Consider the following 18304-nt stretch of genomic DNA (forward strand, 5'->3'; position numbering starts at 1 on the left):
CCAGGCTGTGTACACTCCCTCTCTACCCCAGACTGTGTACACACTCTCTCTACCCCAGGGTGTGTACACACTCTCTCTACCCCAGGCTGTGTACACTCTCTACCAGGGTGTGTACACTCTCTCTACCCCAGACTGTGTGCACACTCTCTCTACCCCAGACTGTGTACACTCTCTCTACCCCAGACTGTGTACACTCTCTCTCTATCCCAGGGTGTGTACACAGTGTATTTGCTGCGTGTTGCCGTCAGTTCCGGGCGGGAGGGACACGGAAGGCAGTGAGTGTGTGAGTGAGTGAGTGAGGGGGAGGGAGGCAGCCAGAGCCTGGCTCCCCGGGCTGCCGCCCAGTCCCTGGCCCGCTCTCCCTCTCTCGGTGCCGGAGGCTCCATGGATTTGAGGCGCTGCTCCCGGCCCCGCGCTGCCGGCCTGTCCCGGGCCCCGGGCGCTCTGGGCGGCTAGGCGCGGCCGATGGAGAGCGGCCTGAGCTCGGCGGGGCCGGCCCGCAGCCTGGGCCCGGGCCTCGGCCTCGGCCTCCACCGCTTCCCGCACGGCTGCACCCCCCTCAGCCACCAGGTGGCCGGACACAAGTACGGGAAATCGGAGCTGGGTGAGTACCCGGGGGTGGGTCAGCACCTCAACAACACCCCCCCACCCCCCCCGACCCCCTCCCCTCCCTCACTCCCCCCACTCCCCCACCCCCCTCCCCTATCCTCCCCACCCCCCTCGCCCCCCCTACCCCCCTCCCCTCCCCCTCACCCCCTACCCTCGCCCCCCCCACCCCCTACCCTCGCCCCCCCCCACCCCCCCTAACCTCGCCCCCCCCCACCCCCTCCCCTCCCTCACTCCCCCCACCCCTCCCCCCACCCCTACCCTCGCCCCCCCCACCTCCCTACCCTCGCCCCCCCCACCTCCCTACCCTCGCCCCCCCCCACCTCCCTACCCTCGCCCCCCCCCACCTCCCTACCCTCGCCCCCCCACCTCCCTACCCTCGCCCCCCCCCCACCTCCCTACCCTCGCCCCCCCCCACCTCCCTACCCTCCAGCTCACCCTCCCTGTCTCCCCACCCCACTCTGCCCCGTCCTCGCTGTCCCCCCTGCCCTACCTGGCACCCTTGCTCCTCCACCTGCCTGCTCCCCCCCCCCCCCCACCCCAAAAACCTTTGCCTCTCCCCTTGGCGCCCTCCCCTTGTATCCCTTTCCCCACTACCTTGGCCCCCTTCACCACCATCAACACCTTTGCCCTCCTCACTCCCACCTCTTGCCCCACCGTTCTCACCCTTCTCCTCCTCGCTCCCATTCCTTGCCCTGCTCTCTCACCCCAGCCCTTTGCCATAGGCTCCCCATTGTCACTCCCAAACCTCAATTTCATATTATCTGTCTCCCTCATCACAACCCTTCGCCGTCGAGGCAGAACGTCTTCCCACTCCTACATTGATGGTTTTTCTATCCCCGAACGTTTGGGTAGTGTGGCCCTGGATGTCAGGAGGATGTCCCTGCTACATCCGGCACGGTTGAAACCACGACGCAGTTACGTTGCAGTACAATAATGGAGGATGTTGAAATTAATTGGGGCAATGGTGTGGACAAAGCAGTCGGCGGAACTGTTACAGTCAAAAGCTGCCATCAGTATTTATTACAGCATCTTCCTTGAGTAAGGTCTCAGGATGAGGGATGACTTGCTCGTACTCCAAATTGGCAGGGAGGTGGGGGGTCTTTGCGATGGTTGATAAGTCAAATATGTGATGTGAAAACTTTGCCACGTGCAGGGCAGGTGATATTGGAGCATTGGTGAGATGAGTTATTTGGAGGTTTGTGCTCATGCCCCCAAACGTGTCTATGAGCAGGACAGAAATTTTGTGTTTTTTAACGATGCACAGTGGTTAGCTCTGCTGACTCACAGTCCCAGGGACCTCGTTCGATTCCTGTCTTGGATCATCGTCTGTGTGCAGTTTGCATGTTCTCTCAGTGTCTGCGTGGTTTTCCCCCGGGTGCTCCAGTTTCCCCCTGCATTTCAAAGATGTGCGGGTTAGGTGCATTGGCCACTGTAAATTGCCCTTTACTGTCCTGGGATGCGTAGGTTAGAGTGATTAGCAGGGTAAATGTATGGGGTTGCGGGGATAGTGCCTGGGTGGGATTGTTGTTGGTGCAGACTTGATGGATTGAATGGCCTCACTCCGCACTGTAGGGATTCTGTGATTGTAAAACCTAAACATCCCCCTCCCTCCTTCAGAAAAACAAAACAAATCCTTCCATTTAGGCATGGCAGGGACTAGTTATCCTTTCATATGGCTTCAGGGGCAGAAGATGTTGTCACAGTTTTAATGTTGAGTTTCCAAACATGTCCAATGCCCTACTGGAGAGCAGCTGGAACTCCCAAGGTGCCATCCTCAAAACGTGAGGTGGGGCAAGATGGTTATGATGTGCTCTGTGGTTTGGTCAGGATTTCCGTAGTGGTGGCCAGGAGACATTTTTGCAGTGCTGTGTGTATATCAGGTGGCCATAGGAGCTAGGCCCAGTCAGTATTTTGTTGAGGGTTGTCCACACACTCCACCGGAGATTGAAGCCTGGCCTTTGAAATGTTAGGTCAAAGACTGTGTTTATTTGGTGGGGTGCTCTTTGCCCAAGATTTCCTCCAGGTTTTTACCAGTGTTACGAAGTTGGAGATCCTCGATTTGTGTCCAGAAGGGGATGCGTAGAGCCATGTGGCGAGTTGGAGGTTCTTAAGTTGCTGCCGATAAGAATTGTTTCTCTGCGCATTGCTGCGTCCTGTCAAATGAGAGGGTGGGGTGACATTTAAGAGAACGAGTAACTATTCTGAGCTTCAGGGATTATTCTCATTACTGAGTGAGGTTGTGTCAGTCAGTTTGATGTGATGACTTGGGGCTCATCTGGGTACACGACTGTCAAGACGAGAGCTATGGCAGAAATACAATGGACTGTGGTTTTTTTGCACCCGACTTTGAGCTGGTGAGTTTGCAGATGATTATTTTTCAACTATTGAATGGCCTTTCCCTGCTTCGCTGTGGACTGGGCTAGCGCCAAGACTGAGGTGGCCAGAGTGTTGAGGAATGGGGTCAAGGATGTTCTATCAGAAAACAGCGTTTCAGTTGTGGAGTTCTTCAAAATGTTCTCTCCCATGTTGTTCATACACCTGACACCACGCTCCTGAAGGAAGTTCTCTGCTTGGAATACCGGTGCAGCAAGAGATTCCCAGGAGGACAGTGGGATCGCTTTAGAGAGGGGGGAGAGAGGGTCCTCAAAACATCTCTGAGAAAAGGTCAAACATCATCACGGACTCGTGGGAAACCCTGGCTTGTGGAGAAAGCTCATTTGGAAGGGCCACATGAGAGGGTTCATCAGGAGAGTGCAAGGGTGAAGTCAAGGTGTTGGAGGGGAGTGCACAAACCTCCAAATCTTCAATCACCATCTGCTCCTCCTGCCTCACAGCCTGCAGTACACACACTGGATTTGCCCACCATCTGAGAACCCATCAAACTGGAGTGGAAGCAAACTGCCCTCCGTTCTGAGGGACTGCCTCAGAAGAAGAATATACCTTTATCTGTCGCGTTCCTAAACTCTCAACCTCTCTTCCTAATGCTCTTCACATCTCTACCTCTCTCTGTTCCTTAAAGACATTCCTTAAAGTTGATCCCTTTGACTAAGTTTCGGGTTATTTGTCCTGAGGTTTACATGGCTCTTTGTCAGGTGCCATCTGAAAATGCCCACCGTGAAACACCTTAATTACATTATAGATGCTTTAATACAAATATAGGTTGTTGTACGATTTGGATAACTTTCTTTCGGTTGAAAGTAGACAGTATCAAAATTGGTTTATTGGTTGCGCTTCCGGGCAAGAGGAAATCGAGCATTGTGTTCTGTTCTGGTCACCACACTTGAGGAAGGATGAGTAAACTTGAGAGGGTGCAGAGGAGACACAGGATACTTATTAGAATGGTCCAGAGATTGCCAGGGTGGGGTGCGGGTAGGGTTACTGACAAGGTTTTGTTTCAGATTATGGCACCGGGCCTTGTTTGAGTAACAGGGATTTCCAGATGAAGGATGAGCTGATGCAATGGGAAAAAGGAAAATGCTGGGAATGTTCATCTGATCCAGCAGCACCTGTGGAGAGAGAAACTGAGTTAACGTTTCAGATTGATGACCCTTCAGGACTGAGGAAAGAGAGAAATGTAATCGTTTTTGACCAAGTGAGAGGGGAATAAAGAAGAATGACAGGAGCGACTAAATAACAAAAGGTTTTGTGCTGCAGAAGCCAAAGGGAGAAGGGTAAATCAGTGAAGTAAAGGAACCAAAAAGCTGATGAACTGGTTTTGCAAATGCTGCACTAGCCAGTGATGTCTCCTCCCAGCAAAGGGACCCAGCTTCTTTTTCCATGAAGAATGTTTTAGTTACTGGCCTGCATTCTGCCAGTCTGGGGCGGGAATCTTTATTTGATAGCATGGTGGGAGTATTTTTCTACAACCGATCACTCCTATCGGTTTGAAGGTATTGGCTGTGTCCTGCATTGTGCTTTTGCACACACTCTGTCTAAGCATGGTTGCACAGTGGCTAGCATTGTTGCCTCACAGTGCCAGGGACCCGGCTTGGGTCACTAACTGCGTGGAGTGTGCATGTTCTTCCTGTGTCTGTGTGGGTTTCCTCCCACAGTCCGAAAGACGTGCTGGTTAGTTGCATTGGCCATGCAAAATTCTCCCTCAGTGTACCTGAACAGGGGCTGGAGTGTGGCAACTAGGGGATTTTCACAGTAACCTCATCACAGGACACTGTAAGCCTACTTGTGACACCAGTAAATGAATTTAAACTTAAGGAGTTGCTCGTCATGTCTGAGCCCAGACAGTTAGTTACGCTGTGTTGTTGGAGCATATTAACTGTAATCATTGCAGGTGTCCTTGACTGCATTCCAGGATAACATCTCTACCATATGTTATCAAAGGGATTATATGGTGCATCTGTTTGAATTCAGTCTGATAATTAAACAGTCACCACTGGTATGTCATAGTCAGCAATGTGACAGAATGTACCCATATGGGTGGCACGGTGGCGCAGTGGTTAGCACGCTTGTCTCACAACGTCAGGGACCCGGGTTCAATTTCCCGCTTGGGTGACTGCGTGGAGTCTGCACGTTCTCCTGTGTCTGTGTGAGTTTCCTCTGGGTGCTCCGCTTTCCTCTCTCAATCCAAAGATGTGCGGGTTAGGGGTTTGAGAAGCTCCTTGACACCTGACTCCATGACTAAGCTTTTGTTTCGCTGCTTAAATATTTCCTTTGAAACTTGGTGTCAGTTTGTGTTTGATGATGCTGCTGTGCAGTGCTTGGAATGTTTTACCACGTTAAAGGTGTGGTATAAGTGCAGGTTATTGCTGTATGAGCTAGCTCGGCACAGACCATGGTTAAATCTGGGCTGAGTGTCTCAGCCTCCTGCTGGGTAGACTTGCTAAGCTATCAGTACCTGTAGGGTTTCACACAATTTCTGCCACACCCTGAGGCCATCTCCAGGATCCTAAAGTACAAGTACTGAAGTCCATGAGGTACCAGAACATAGTGATTCAAAGACACGGTGAACACTTTGATTGCTTCCAACAAATTGCCATCACTTATAAAATAAGCAATAGACTTATCTATGTCGCTTTATCACTCCCATGGCATATGTCCCAGATTATTCCTAGTGATAGTGACAAGACCACTTGCTTTTAGCTTTTCTACATTAGCTGTCCATTTTGCGTTAGTCATTTTGTGATAACCAAGACACTGGTGTGAAAAATCTGAGCACTTTCTCAACCTGCAGCTTTCTGTGAAAAATGACATTGAACCTGGGAATGGGGTGATTGCTCTTAGACTTTACACTCAGATGTCAGCTGGTGGACTTAAACCTGGTGTTGTCAGACTTCTTACTGCCTGTTTTTCTAACAGGGTTAATACAATGCTGTGATGGGTGTGGTTGGACTGCTTTCGATGGTTCTTTAAGATTTTTAAGCTGGGCAGTGTATTAGTCCTTGACCGGTTTATTATCAGACTTTGGGAGTCAGAAAACACTCAGTAGATGTGTGGAACTCTGTCTGTAATCAGGTGCTGGGTGCAGCAAGCTAAAGCTTATGTAGATTTGGTGTATTTCAATGAGCAATCAACTCTAGTAATCCAAATGTTGGATGTTAGTTGTGGTTCATTGTAGCCCTCCTGGCTTTAAGTTGGAAGCTCTCACTCCCTGAGGCTGGAGCACAAAGCTGACAATCCAGTGTATCATAGAGCCATAGAATCCTACAGTGCAGAAGGAGACTATTTGGTTGATTTGCGTTTGCACGACCACAATCCCACCCCGGCCCTATCCCCATAACCTCAGACATTTAGCCCAGTTAGTTTACCCTGACACGAAGGGGCAGGTTAGCATGGCCAATCCACTTAATCCATACGTCTTTGGACTGTGGGAGGAAACTGGAGCACCCGGAGGAAACCTGCGCAGACATGGGGAGAATGTGCAAACTCCGCACAGGCAGTGGCCGAGAATGTGAGACAGCAGTGCTAACCACTGTGCCACCGTGCCATTCAAAAAAAACCATGAAACAAAAAGTGAGCCTAGGACTGAGGCAGTGCTGTTTTGACTCCTGGATGTAAGTGCAAGATTACCTGGTCCTTTTGGAGAAGTCAGGGAAGTTATTAAGGTGGCCGATGCAATATTTGTTCCTTGTGTCACTTAAAAACAAAAAGTATGAATTGGTCGTTCCCAGTTTCCTGCAACACTTCAAACGTGTTAATAAAATGTTTTGCGATATACTACAGTTACAAAATCCACAGTTGAATTAATTTTCTGACATGCCTTTGTATATATGGAAGCTGTCAGAAAAGTGACTTATTTTCTAAAAGTTATGTTCCCAAATGATCAGCAAGATTTTAATTGGAGTGAGGTGCAGCCGGGACAATTCCCGATAATTTTGGGATTGTTCTGGGGTTCACTTTGAGGAACTAAATTTCCATTTTGCACTCATTGTAAATATGAAACAGGCTTATCGCAACAATTACTATTCAGAAATGGTGTCTAAACTGTCGTGCAGTGCTCCTTTTATTTATGTCAATCAGCTGTTTGTCTCCTTTAAATGTGAACTGGATTTCAGCTGAATTTGGGTTTTGATTGATGTAAAAAAAAGGGCAAATTTTAGAAGTGTTCAAATTTCTGCCAAGTCCACGGAGTAGAGTGATAAGCTCCAGGCTATGTGAGGCGATAAACTGCGTTTTCTGCTTTAGTGAATTTTACTGCTGAACAAGATAAGGCATGTGTGTGCACAAGGGATTGGAACCTACTCAGCCACACATAGCTGGCTTTTGCATTCAGTGTTGTGTTGAGGTCAAGTATAGCGCAGTCAGTCTCAATCTGCTTGTGTGTAGGTTTTGGGTGTCAGGCTGATGGCTGTGGGTGCACGGACATTTTACAACTGGCGCCACCCACAGAATTAACTTCCTGGATTTGTTGAGGCTGTCAGACAGGTGAACAATTTAAAAGAAAACAAGGCTTCTCTGCTGTTTCCCTCATTTTGGCTTTCTGTTGGACGTATGTGATTCAGGAGTTGGGATCTGTTGACACCAGCGTAGCTACAACTGATGTCAGGCCAACATTTTCCCCTCCTTTCCTGAACAAAGGGGTCACATTTGTAACCTCCGATGTTCTGCCTCGGTTATTCAGTCACTGAGGTTTATCATGAACCTACGAAGCTTTAGTAAATAGGAACGGAATAGTCCACTCGGTCCCTTGAGCCTGTTCTGCCTTCGAATTAGATCATGACTGGTCTGGTTCATAACTCCATTTCCCTGTCATGGTGCCAGATTTTTAATACCCTTCCTTAAGGCGGCGCAATGATTAGCACTACTACTTCACAGCTCCAAGGACCCGGGTTCAATTCCGACCTTGGTCACTATCTATGTGGAATTTGCAAATTCTCCCTGTGTCTGCGTGGGTTTCTTCTGTGTGCTCCAGTTTCCTCCCACGCTCCAAAGACACGTGGGTTAGGTGGACTGGCTATGATAAATTGCCCCTTAGTGTCCCAAGATGTGTAGATTAAGGCGGGGTGAGCATAAATACATGGGGTTTTGAGGATAGGGCCTGGGTAAGATGCTCTGTTAGTCAGTGCAGGTTCGATGGGCTGAATGGCCTCCTGCACTGTGGGACTCTTATGATTTAACAAAAATCTATTAATCTCCGCTTTGTGCCAAGAACAGGCACGCACCTGGGACAGAGCAGCATCTGTCCACTGAATCGATCTATGTGGAGTTGTTGCTGTTCAAACAAAGCCTTTTATGCACCAGATTTGAGCTTTGGTTTGAGGAATGAAAGTTTAATATTGTGCCTACGGTTCTACCCCCACCCCCGTCTTCGTGTGCTCTGCGATGTAGAAGAGGAAACAAAAGCACAAAGGATTTTTTTTTTGCTTATGAAATGTTGACCATGCGCAGTTGCCTTTTTGCAAATGACAGTGATCATTAAAATTCAAAATATGAAGAAGACTTAAAATGTGTTTGTTGTACAACAAATATAAAATGAAGCTTTTTTTTTGATGGGTTCCTTGAACAGAGTCACAGACCTTTTGTGACCTAAAACAGTTTTGAGTACTGTGTAGGAGAGGAACCTTTTAGTGCTATATAGAATATCCCAGAAACAGAGATGATGAAGGTTTCTGAATAACATCAAAAGACGGGGTTTCTCCATAATATCCACTCTTGAAAGTCACTGGCGTGTCCCCATTTCCGAACTCTGGTACCGTGTGGGTGTGTACTTCTCTTGTCTGTTTTTTCCCCTTCTCTCCATTCTCCACCCACTCTTCATTAGGAATTCGACTTTCAGGAAGTAGAAGTATACCACTGGTCACTTTGGGGAGTGCTAGCCTCAATCCTGCTTAAGTGCATACAAAGCCATGGCTATGTAAAGCCCAGAAAAAGGTTCATTGTGCTTGCAGCCTTTCATAAGTTTACCATAGAATCCTTACTGTGCAGAAAGAGGCCAGTTGACCCATCAAATCTGGTCTGATTCTCCAGAAGAGCCTCCCACCAAGGGTGTAATGAGAGTGGGGAATGTAAATAATGAATGTTAGATAAAAAAGGTATTGGATTAATTTAACGGCAGTCCAATTCCTGTAAACCTCAAAGCCCATTTCCCAGTGTCTTAAAAGAGTTGGCTGCAGTGACGGTGGGTGCATTGGTTGTGACCTTCCACGTTGTGAAATACCGTCCCCTGTGTGTGAGGTTACAAATGTGACCCTGTTGCTCAAGAAAGGAGGGGAAAATGTTGGCCTGACATCAGTTGTAAGAGCAATGCAAAATATATAACTGAGTAAGTAGTACAGAGCACTCAAACTGCGTAATTAGGCAGAGTCAGCATGCTTTTATGAAAGGAAACTCGTGTTTGATAAATCAGTTAGAGCTTTTTTTTGAGGATTTAAGCTGCTGAGGCGAATAAAGAGGAATCAGTAAATAGATTTTTAGAAGGCATTTGATAAAATGCTGCAAGAAAGGTTGTTCCGTTGGAGAATGGCTTCTGGCGTTGGGAGTAATATATTAGCTGGAATTTTGAATCAGTTAAAAGGCAACAAACAGAACAGGAATAAATGAATAATTTTCAGGTTGACAGTGGGTTTTGTGGGTTGCTGTAAGGATCAGTGCTGGGCCTTCAGTTACTTATAATGATGACTGAGATGAGGGGATAGAGCATAATAATGTGGGGTGGGGGGGGAGAGAGGAATTCAGAAGGTTGAGTAAAGCTGAACATTTTTTTTAAATGATAGACTGTTCATAGAATAGAATCCCTGTAATGCAAAGGGGGACCATTTGGCCCTTCGAGTCTGTACTGACCACAATCCCACCCAGTGCCTATCCCCTTCATCCCGCCTAATTACCCTGTTCGTCCCCTTGACACAAAGGGCCAATTTAGTATGGCCAATCAACCTAACCTGCACATCTTTGAAGCATGGGAGGAAACCGGAGTACCCGGAGAAAACACACACAGACACGGGGAAAATGTGAAAACTCCACACAGACAGTGATCCAAGCTGGTAATCAAACTTGGGCCCCTGGCACTGTGAGGCAGCAGTGCTACCCATTCTGCCATTGTGCTGCCTAACCTGTGACCTTGGTGCTAACAGCACCAACTTTCTAAGGAGTTTGACTTTGAAGTGAAGATGAACATGTAAAGACAATAGCACTGTTCAATGTTGATGTTGCTTAGAATTGTAGCATGGTTACACGACAGAAGGAGACCATTGGTGTGTTGTGCCCATGCTGATTCCTTGTAAGAGCAAGGACCTGTCCCATTCTCCACCTTTTCCCCTTCACCCCCTGCACGTTTTCTCCCTATACATAGTCCAATTCCCTTTTGAAAGCCACAGTTAAGTCTGCCTCCACCACATTCTCAAGCAGTGCATTCAGAGCCTAACTATACAGTTTACGAGTCATTATCTTGTATTTGTATTACTACTTCTGGCCTCTCCACATCAACCCTACCCAAATAATTAGTAATTTTAAAGCCCTCTCCCTGTCACTTTTCCTAAAGATAAATGGCCCCAACAAGTCCAGTCTTTTCCAGTTGATCTAATCTCTCAGTTCTGGTCCCATTATGTATTTAGGTTATTCTTGTCCTAATAACAAATGGTTCTGCCCCATTCCTGAGCCACTGACCAAGCTGAGCTGATGCAACTGAAAGCGCCACTTTACTGTGTTATCTAACAACACACGTTCTCTGGTCTAGTGACCATGTTTGGAGCCCTAACTTTTCCTTTGCATTTCTCAAATGTAAAAGAATAAATCTGAGTGTATTAGTGAAAAATAGTGTGATGTTACAAATGAGTATTTAATCAAGAAAAAAAGCTTAAGGCATTTGACTTGCCAATTTTTTTATCTCAAAAATGTCCTGGCACTGATAAAGGTATTGTACTTAAAATCTGATGCTGCTTTTTCCTATCCTTTCTGGATAAGGAGTGCTGGGATGTTTCATGTCTCCTTGTGAGTGGTCAGAATGGCCTGATGTTCAGAAGATGATTAACATTTGACTCTGAAGTAAAGGTGAACGTGTGGACACAATAGCGCTCGAAATGTGAAACCATAATTTCATTGATTATTCTTTGGTCTTCTTTCCAGGTATGTTACAGCATCCAGATGGCACAGTCTTGAAGCAGTTGCAGCCTCCTCCACGTGGTCCCAGGGAGTTGAATTTCTACAACATGGTAATTACTGTTTTGATGGGACATGATTTAAGGGTGAATTGACCTGCAGTGTTACTGTACTGAACCTAACATAGGAGTTGCAGCCTTTACACACTGATCTGCACTACCGAGTTGCACTCGGGCAGATGTGACGTAGCTCATGGTTTGTGACACAATTGCCATACCCTCATCTGCGCTGGGATGCCTGGTGGTGAGTGAGCCCACTGATACTGCTACCATGAGGCCCCTTCATCCAAGCTTAGAATTGTTCCGCCAAAAATTTGTGAGCACATCATCAGCCAACTCGTTGTGAAATAGGATTTTTTTTCGTGTGGGGTGTGGTGAGAGAATAGAAAAATCAAAGTGCTCCAGTTTGAATGTTAGGACGGGCTGACAAATGTTGGTCGTGTTGGGTAGGAAAGTATGAAGAGAGAGGCGAAACTCGTAAACAATTGTGATCAAATTAAATTTGTAGCGAATTGAAAAATATTCTGAAGGGCTTTAGAGTTGTAATCAGCTGAAATTAATTAGCTGGGAATTGAAAGCAATTTTTATGGGTTATTAACTCAGCAATGTATTTGTTATGTTCCTAGTGCTCCATCATCGTGTGCATTTCTTGGCAATGTTCTAGTTGTTTACAACCCACATTTGTTGGATCTTTTTGGCTTGGTGACTCTGAACAGAAATGTCAGTTTCTCTGGTACTGATGGTTAATTCCTATCTTAAGTATTTTCACTGTTGGCCCTCGAGCACAGAAAAATAGTAGTTACAACTAATTTCTGTTTGAACATATTCATGCAGTCTCTGATTCCGAGCTCTCTGATTGTTATTTTGTGAGAAATGTATGTTTAAAAACCTCTTTCAATGTGAAACCTGTGCAACTTTGAGCTTATTTAAATATTGGAGTTATGGAATAGTACTGCATATAAGGGGGCTGTTTGGCCCATTCAGTCGATGCCGACTCTTTTGAAGAGAAATCCAGTTTGTTTGTTTCAGTCCACTGCTTTTGTCCCCATATCCTTGCAGTTTTTTTCTCCAAACAATTATGGAGTTCCCATTGGAAGGCCAGTATCCGCAGCTTGGCCAGTAACAGCAGCTCGTATCTGTATAGCGTCTTGAACATGTCCCAAAGTGCTTCACAGGAGTGTTATAAAGCAAAATATGTTGCTGTGCTGAATAGGAAGATATTTGGCCAGATTTTCAAAAGTTTGGTAAAAGAGGTAAGTTTTATATGGTGTAAAACAAAATACTATGAATGTTGGAAATCTCAAATAAAACAGAATGTGCTGGAAAAGCACGCAGGGCTGGCAACACCTATGGAGATTCAAACAATTACCGTTTTGAGTTCAGTATTACCCTTCTGCAGGACTGGAATGTTCTGAAGCAGAGTCCTTTTGGCGCTCGACACATTAACTCTGCTTCTCTCTCCACAGATGCTGCCAGACCAGCTGAGTTCTTTCAGGTTTTAAGTGGCCTCTTAGAGGAGGGAAAGTGAGGTAGCGAGATGAAGAGATGTCAGGAGGGGAATTTCTGGGCAGTGTGCTGAGGCAGCTGAAGGCACAGCCATTGATGAAAAAGTAATTAGCATTAGTGATCCTGAACAAGCCAGAATTAGATGAGTGCAGAGATCTTAGAATCAGAAAATCCCGACAGTGCAAGAGGCCATTTCAGCCCATTGCGTCTGCACTGACCACAATCCCACCCAGGATCCACTCCCGTAAACCACCATATTCATTCTGCCAATCCTCCCCGACGCTAGGGTTAATTTAGCACGGCCAACCAACCTAACCCGTGCATCTTTTGGACTGTGGGAGGAAACCAGATCACCCAGAGGAACCCCCCCACCGACATAGGGAGAATGTGTAAACTCCACATAGATGGTGAACCAAGCTGGGATCTGAACCCAGGTTCCTGGCGCTTTGAGGCAAAAGTGTTAACCAGTGTGCCACCCTGCTGCCCCTTGCTGTACTGTGGGACAGGAGATCATAAAGATAGATTGTGGAGAAAACACAGGGAATTTAAAATCAAGTTGCCTTTTTATCGGGAGCCAGTGTCGTTCAGTGAGTACAGGAGTGATGGGCGAATGAGACTTGTGCATTTTGAGATGGGGAACAGAGTTTCTGATGACCTGTTTAAAATGGATAGAATGTGGGAGATTAACCAGGAGTGAATTTGAATAGCTGAGTCCAGGGTTATAGGTATAATGAAGGTTTCAGCAGCAGATGAGTCGAGACATGGGAGAAGTTGGATTGTGTCCAGCAAGTTCAAAAAGGCACAGCTTTTCAAATTGTTGGATTGTTGAATAACAAACTTCTCCCTGCTTTTCTCTGTGACTTTATTCCAAATCTCCTTAAATCTGTGCCCCTTCATTATCAGCACTGAAATATCCTCTCCAGTTACTGCAGATAGGCCCTTCATGAACAAATATTTTGTTTCCGTGAGGGTACATGAGTATTCCAGTAATGGCTGTAAATCAGAAAGTGGAGGGGAGAGAGGAACGTGATGAAATTATAATCACTAGGAAAGCAGTACTGAGCAGACTGATATAGCTGTGGCTGAAAGCCACGCTTTGCAGATTTCATCCTTGGGTCTTAAACGGGGTGGTCGATGGATTGCTGCTAATTTTGCAAATTTCCCTAGATTCTGGCAAGGTTCCATCAGCCTGAAAAGCAGCAATGTAACTCCTCAATTCAAGAAGGGAGGGAGGCAGAAAACGATAGGCAAGTTAGCTTGGTGTCTGTCTTAGGAAGTTGATCATTAAACAGGTAATCGGGAAGAGTCAGCATGGTTTTGTGAAAGGGAAATCATGTTTAACCAATTTGTTAGTGTTTTTGAAGGAGTAACTTGCTGTGGATAAAGATGAGCCTGAGATGTCCCGTACTTAAATTTACAGAAGGCGTTAGATAAGATACCACAATAAAAGCTCATGTTTAGGGGATAGCATATAATTCTGGATAAAATATTGTTTTCGACAAGCCAACTGGAGTGCACATCAATGGATCTTTTTCTGATTGGCAGGATTTTACAAGTGGAGACCTGCAAGGGTCTGTCTTGGGGCCTCAAACTTTTACAATTTAAATCAATGGCTTGGATGAAGGGAGCAAAGGCATGGTACCTAAATTTACAGACGATACGAAGATAGTTAGGAAAGTATGTTGTGAAGAAGACATAAGGAGTTTGTAGACTAATGCATATAGATTGAGTGAGTGGGCAGATTTCTGGCAGGTGGATTACAATGTGAGATAATGCCATCTCTAACGTGCACAAACACTGTAGTTGATTAATTTCCCTGCCCCTCCCCCTTAACTTCCTGTTCTTTGTGAATATCACATCCTCCTAAGTATTCAGGACTCATTCCCGCAATCAGATCACTTTTATTTACTTCAAACAATATTTTGATTTGACTTATCATTGTCGCATGTATTGGGATACAGTGAAAAGTATTGTTTCTCACGCACTATACAGAAAAAGTATACTGCACATAGAGAAGGAAAGGAGAGGATGCAGAATGTAGTGAAGAGTTAGAATAGAGTTTTAAAAGCACAGAATGAGAGTAAAAGATAGAATGAGAGGGTATGCTGGGCACAGATTGCAAGAAGTTGCCATACTCTGGTGCCATCTTTGCTATGTTTGTCACTGAGTGCGATCAGATCATATTTATTTATTTCCGTGTGTGCTATCAATTCAGTGACTTTATGAATACTATGCACATTTAGATACAGAGCTTTTGGTTTTGTCTTTGTTATTTTTGTATTATATGCCCTTCTTGTCATTCTCTAATTTCCCATTTACTGTTTTTCTCTGTTACCTTGTCTCTACTTTTTGATGTACCATTTCATTCCCCATTTGATCCGTTTCCCAACCTGCTTAGTTTAAAATCCTCTTCCTTCCCTGAATTATGCAGCTCTGAGGAACACATTACAGATGTAAACTATCCCAACGGTATAGCTCCTGTTTTTCCCAGTACTGATGCCAGTGCCGCACAAACCGGAATCCACACTCCTACACCAATCTTTGAGCCACGTATTCACCTCTGAATTTATGCACCCTTTGCCAATTTGCACATGGTTCGAATTTGGTGTCTAGTTCCTCATACTCTCTAATCAGAAGAGCTTTCCTACTTCTACAAATATCATTGGTATCTTGGTGAATTGCAACTTCTGGATCCTTCCCCCTCCTACTGCAAGTTCCTTTCCAGCCCTGAGCAGATGTCCCAGGCAAGCTACGCAGCTGTGTGGAGCCTTTGACCTTGCTAGGGTATATACTGACAAGAAGTCTGACAAATTTACTGGAGTTCTATGAGGATGTGTCTAGGGTGGTGGACAAAGGAGAGGCGGTGGATGTGGTCTTTCTTGATTTTCAGAAGGCGTTTGACAAGGTACCTCACAAGAGGTCATTGCAGAAGGTCAGGGGACGTGGAGTTGGGGGTAGGGTGTTAGCGTGGATAGAGGATTGGTTGTCAAATAGGAGGCAGAGAGTGGGGGTCAACGGGTGCTATTCGGATTGACGGTTGGTGACTAGTGGAGTGCCCCAGGGGTCGGTGCTGGGGCCTCAGCTTTTTACCATTTATATAGATGATCTGGAGGAGGGAACCGAGTGTAGGGTGTCGAAATTTGCTGATGACACCAAGATTGGTGGAACGGCAAATTGTGCGGAGGGTGTGGAGAGTCTGCAGAAGGATCTAGATAGGCTGGGCGAATGGGCCAGGAACTGGCAAATGGAATTTAATGTTGGCAAGTGTGAGGTGGTCCACTTTGGTAGGAATAATGGTAGGAAGAATTATTACTTACGTGGCGAAAAACTGCAGCAGGCGACGGTGCAGAGGGACCTCGGGGTCCTTGTGCATGAGTCGCAAAAACCCAGCCTGCAGGTGCAGCAGGTGGTCAGGAAGGCAAATGGGATGCTGGCCTTCATAGCGAGGGGGATTGAATATAAAAGTAGGGAGGTCTTGCTGCGGCTGTATAGGGCATTGGTGAGGCCGCAGCTGGAGTACTGTGTGCAGTTTTGGGCGCCGCACCTGCGCAGAGATATTTTGGCCTTGGAGGGAGTGCAGAGGAGGTTTACTAGGCTGATACCGGAGTTGAGAGGGTTGAGCTATGAGGAGAGGCTGAATAAGCTAGGCTTGTACTCGTTAGAGTTTAGAGGAATGAGGGGAGATCTCATTGAGACGTATAAGATGATGAATGGGATGGATAGGATAGAGGTGGAGAGACTCTTCCCGCTCAGAAAGGACAGTAGGACTAGGGGGCACAGCCTCAAGATAAAGGGGGGGCGGTTTAGAACGGAGTTGAGGAGGAACTTCTTCACTCAAAGGGTGGTGAATCTCTGGAATTCTCTGCCCGTTGAAGTGGTGGAGGCTACCTCGCTACGTATTTTTAAGACGCGGGTTGATGGGTTTTTGATAAGAGGGGATTAAAGGCTATGGGGAGAGGGCAGGAATGTGGAACTGAGCCACGACAGATCAGCCATGATCTTATTGAATGGCGGGGCAGGCTCGAAGGACTAGATGGCCTACTCCTGCTCCTATTATGTTCTTATGTCCACATAAAAATTCTGATGGTGCAAAAGTTGCTGAAAATGTTATTTTCAAACCTTTAAACATTTATTTAAACATTTCTTTTGACAAATTGGAGTGAATTAGTTTGCCCCTTAGTGATTTCCTTTGCTTCTATGAAACTGAGTGTGGTACTCCGCCTTTAAAATAATCTTCCGTGTCAAGTTCAGGAGAAGAATGTTTTGCAGCCTGCATGTATGCATCACTTTCTGTAATCTTAAAATGATTTCTATTTTTTGAAACACTCTTCCACAACATGCACATTCTATTGGATGGTTTCATTAAACTACAGTACCAGCTGATGTCTTTGTGTTGTGTTCCTTCTGAACAGATTATTTTTATCAGCGTCATAAGCTAGCTTACATTAGCACAGCAGTGAAGTTGCTGTGAAAATCCCACACAATTTCAAAGGGAGGCACTATTAGATATCTTGTGACATCTGCAGGAGGCATTTTGGTTTGAAAAACATGTGTAAATTCTTGCCAGCTTTTGCCACAGCTTGGGAATTTGCGATAAGGTCTGAAATGCAAGGCTTTTGTAGTAACCGTAACTTCTAATCTTCTTGCCAGAATGTTTGGCTTTTCACGGAGATATGAAGTATTAATTTGATAATGCAGCAAGCTCTTGGGGGAAGGTGGTTGTGAAGGAGTGGTGTGAATGATGAATCACTATATACAAACGAATTGTTTCAGATATAGAGACTCTACTGGTCAAGTGCAAAGTCTTCCAACAGGACCCTGTGGACACAAAATATGAAATTCTATTTATAGAACATAGAACACTACAGCACAAACAGGCCCTTTGGCCCACGAGTTGCGCCGATCACATCAACACCTACCAATCTATAGACCTATCTATAACCCCCAATCCCATTAAATCCCATATGCTCATCCAGAACTCTTTTAAAAGACCCCAGCGAGTTCGCCTCCACCACCACTAACGGCAGCCGATTCCATTCACTCACCACCCTCTGAGTGAAAAACTTACCCCTAACATCACTTCTGTACTTGCCTCCCCGCACCTTCAATCTGTGTCCTCTCGTAGCGACCATTTCAACCCGGGGAAATAGCCTCTGAGAATCCACCCTATCTGTTCCACTCAACATTTTATAAACTTCTATCAGGTCGCCTCTCAACCTTCGTCTCTCCAGGGAAAAGAGTCCCAGCTCCCTCAACCTAACTTCATAAGGCATGCCTCCCAGTCCAGGCAACATCCTTGTAAATCTCCTCTGTACCCGTTCAATAGCTTGTACGTCCTTCCTATAGTGAGGCGACCAGAACTGTGCACAGTACTCCAAATGAGGCCTGACAAGGGTCTTATAAAGTTGCAGCATTATCTCCCGATTCCTAAACTCAATCCCTCGATTAATGAAGGCCAGTACACCATACGCCTTCTTGACCACATACTCCACCTGCGAGGCCGATTTAAGAGTCCTGTGGACCCGGACCCCAAGATCCTTCTGCTCTTCAACACTACTAAGACTCCTGCCCTTGATAGTGTACTCGTTCATCCCATTGGTTCTGCAAAATGGACGACTACACATTTATCTGCGTTGAAGTCC

General features: G+C 46.1%; 1 protein-coding gene across 1 annotated transcript in view; it reads left to right on the top strand.

Moving 5' to 3' along the window:
- Positions 1-280: 280 nt before the first annotated feature.
- ipmkb (inositol polyphosphate multikinase b) overlaps positions 281-18304 on the top strand; it is a 94592-nt gene continuing 76568 nt past the window's right edge. The window contains exons 1-2 of the mRNA XM_080205455.1: positions 281-604; positions 11125-11210. Of these exons, the coding sequence (XP_080061581.1) occupies positions 466-604; positions 11125-11210 (225 nt within the window). The 5' untranslated portion in view covers positions 281-465. The remainder of the gene's footprint in view (positions 605-11124; positions 11211-18304) is intronic.

The sequence above is a fragment of the Carcharhinus amblyrhynchos genome, chromosome 17, assembly GCF_965287045.1.
Source record: "Carcharhinus amblyrhynchos chromosome 17, sCarAmb.v2.hapA, whole genome shotgun sequence".
Classification (NCBI taxonomy): Eukaryota; Metazoa; Chordata; class Chondrichthyes; order Carcharhiniformes; family Carcharhinidae; genus Carcharhinus; species Carcharhinus amblyrhynchos.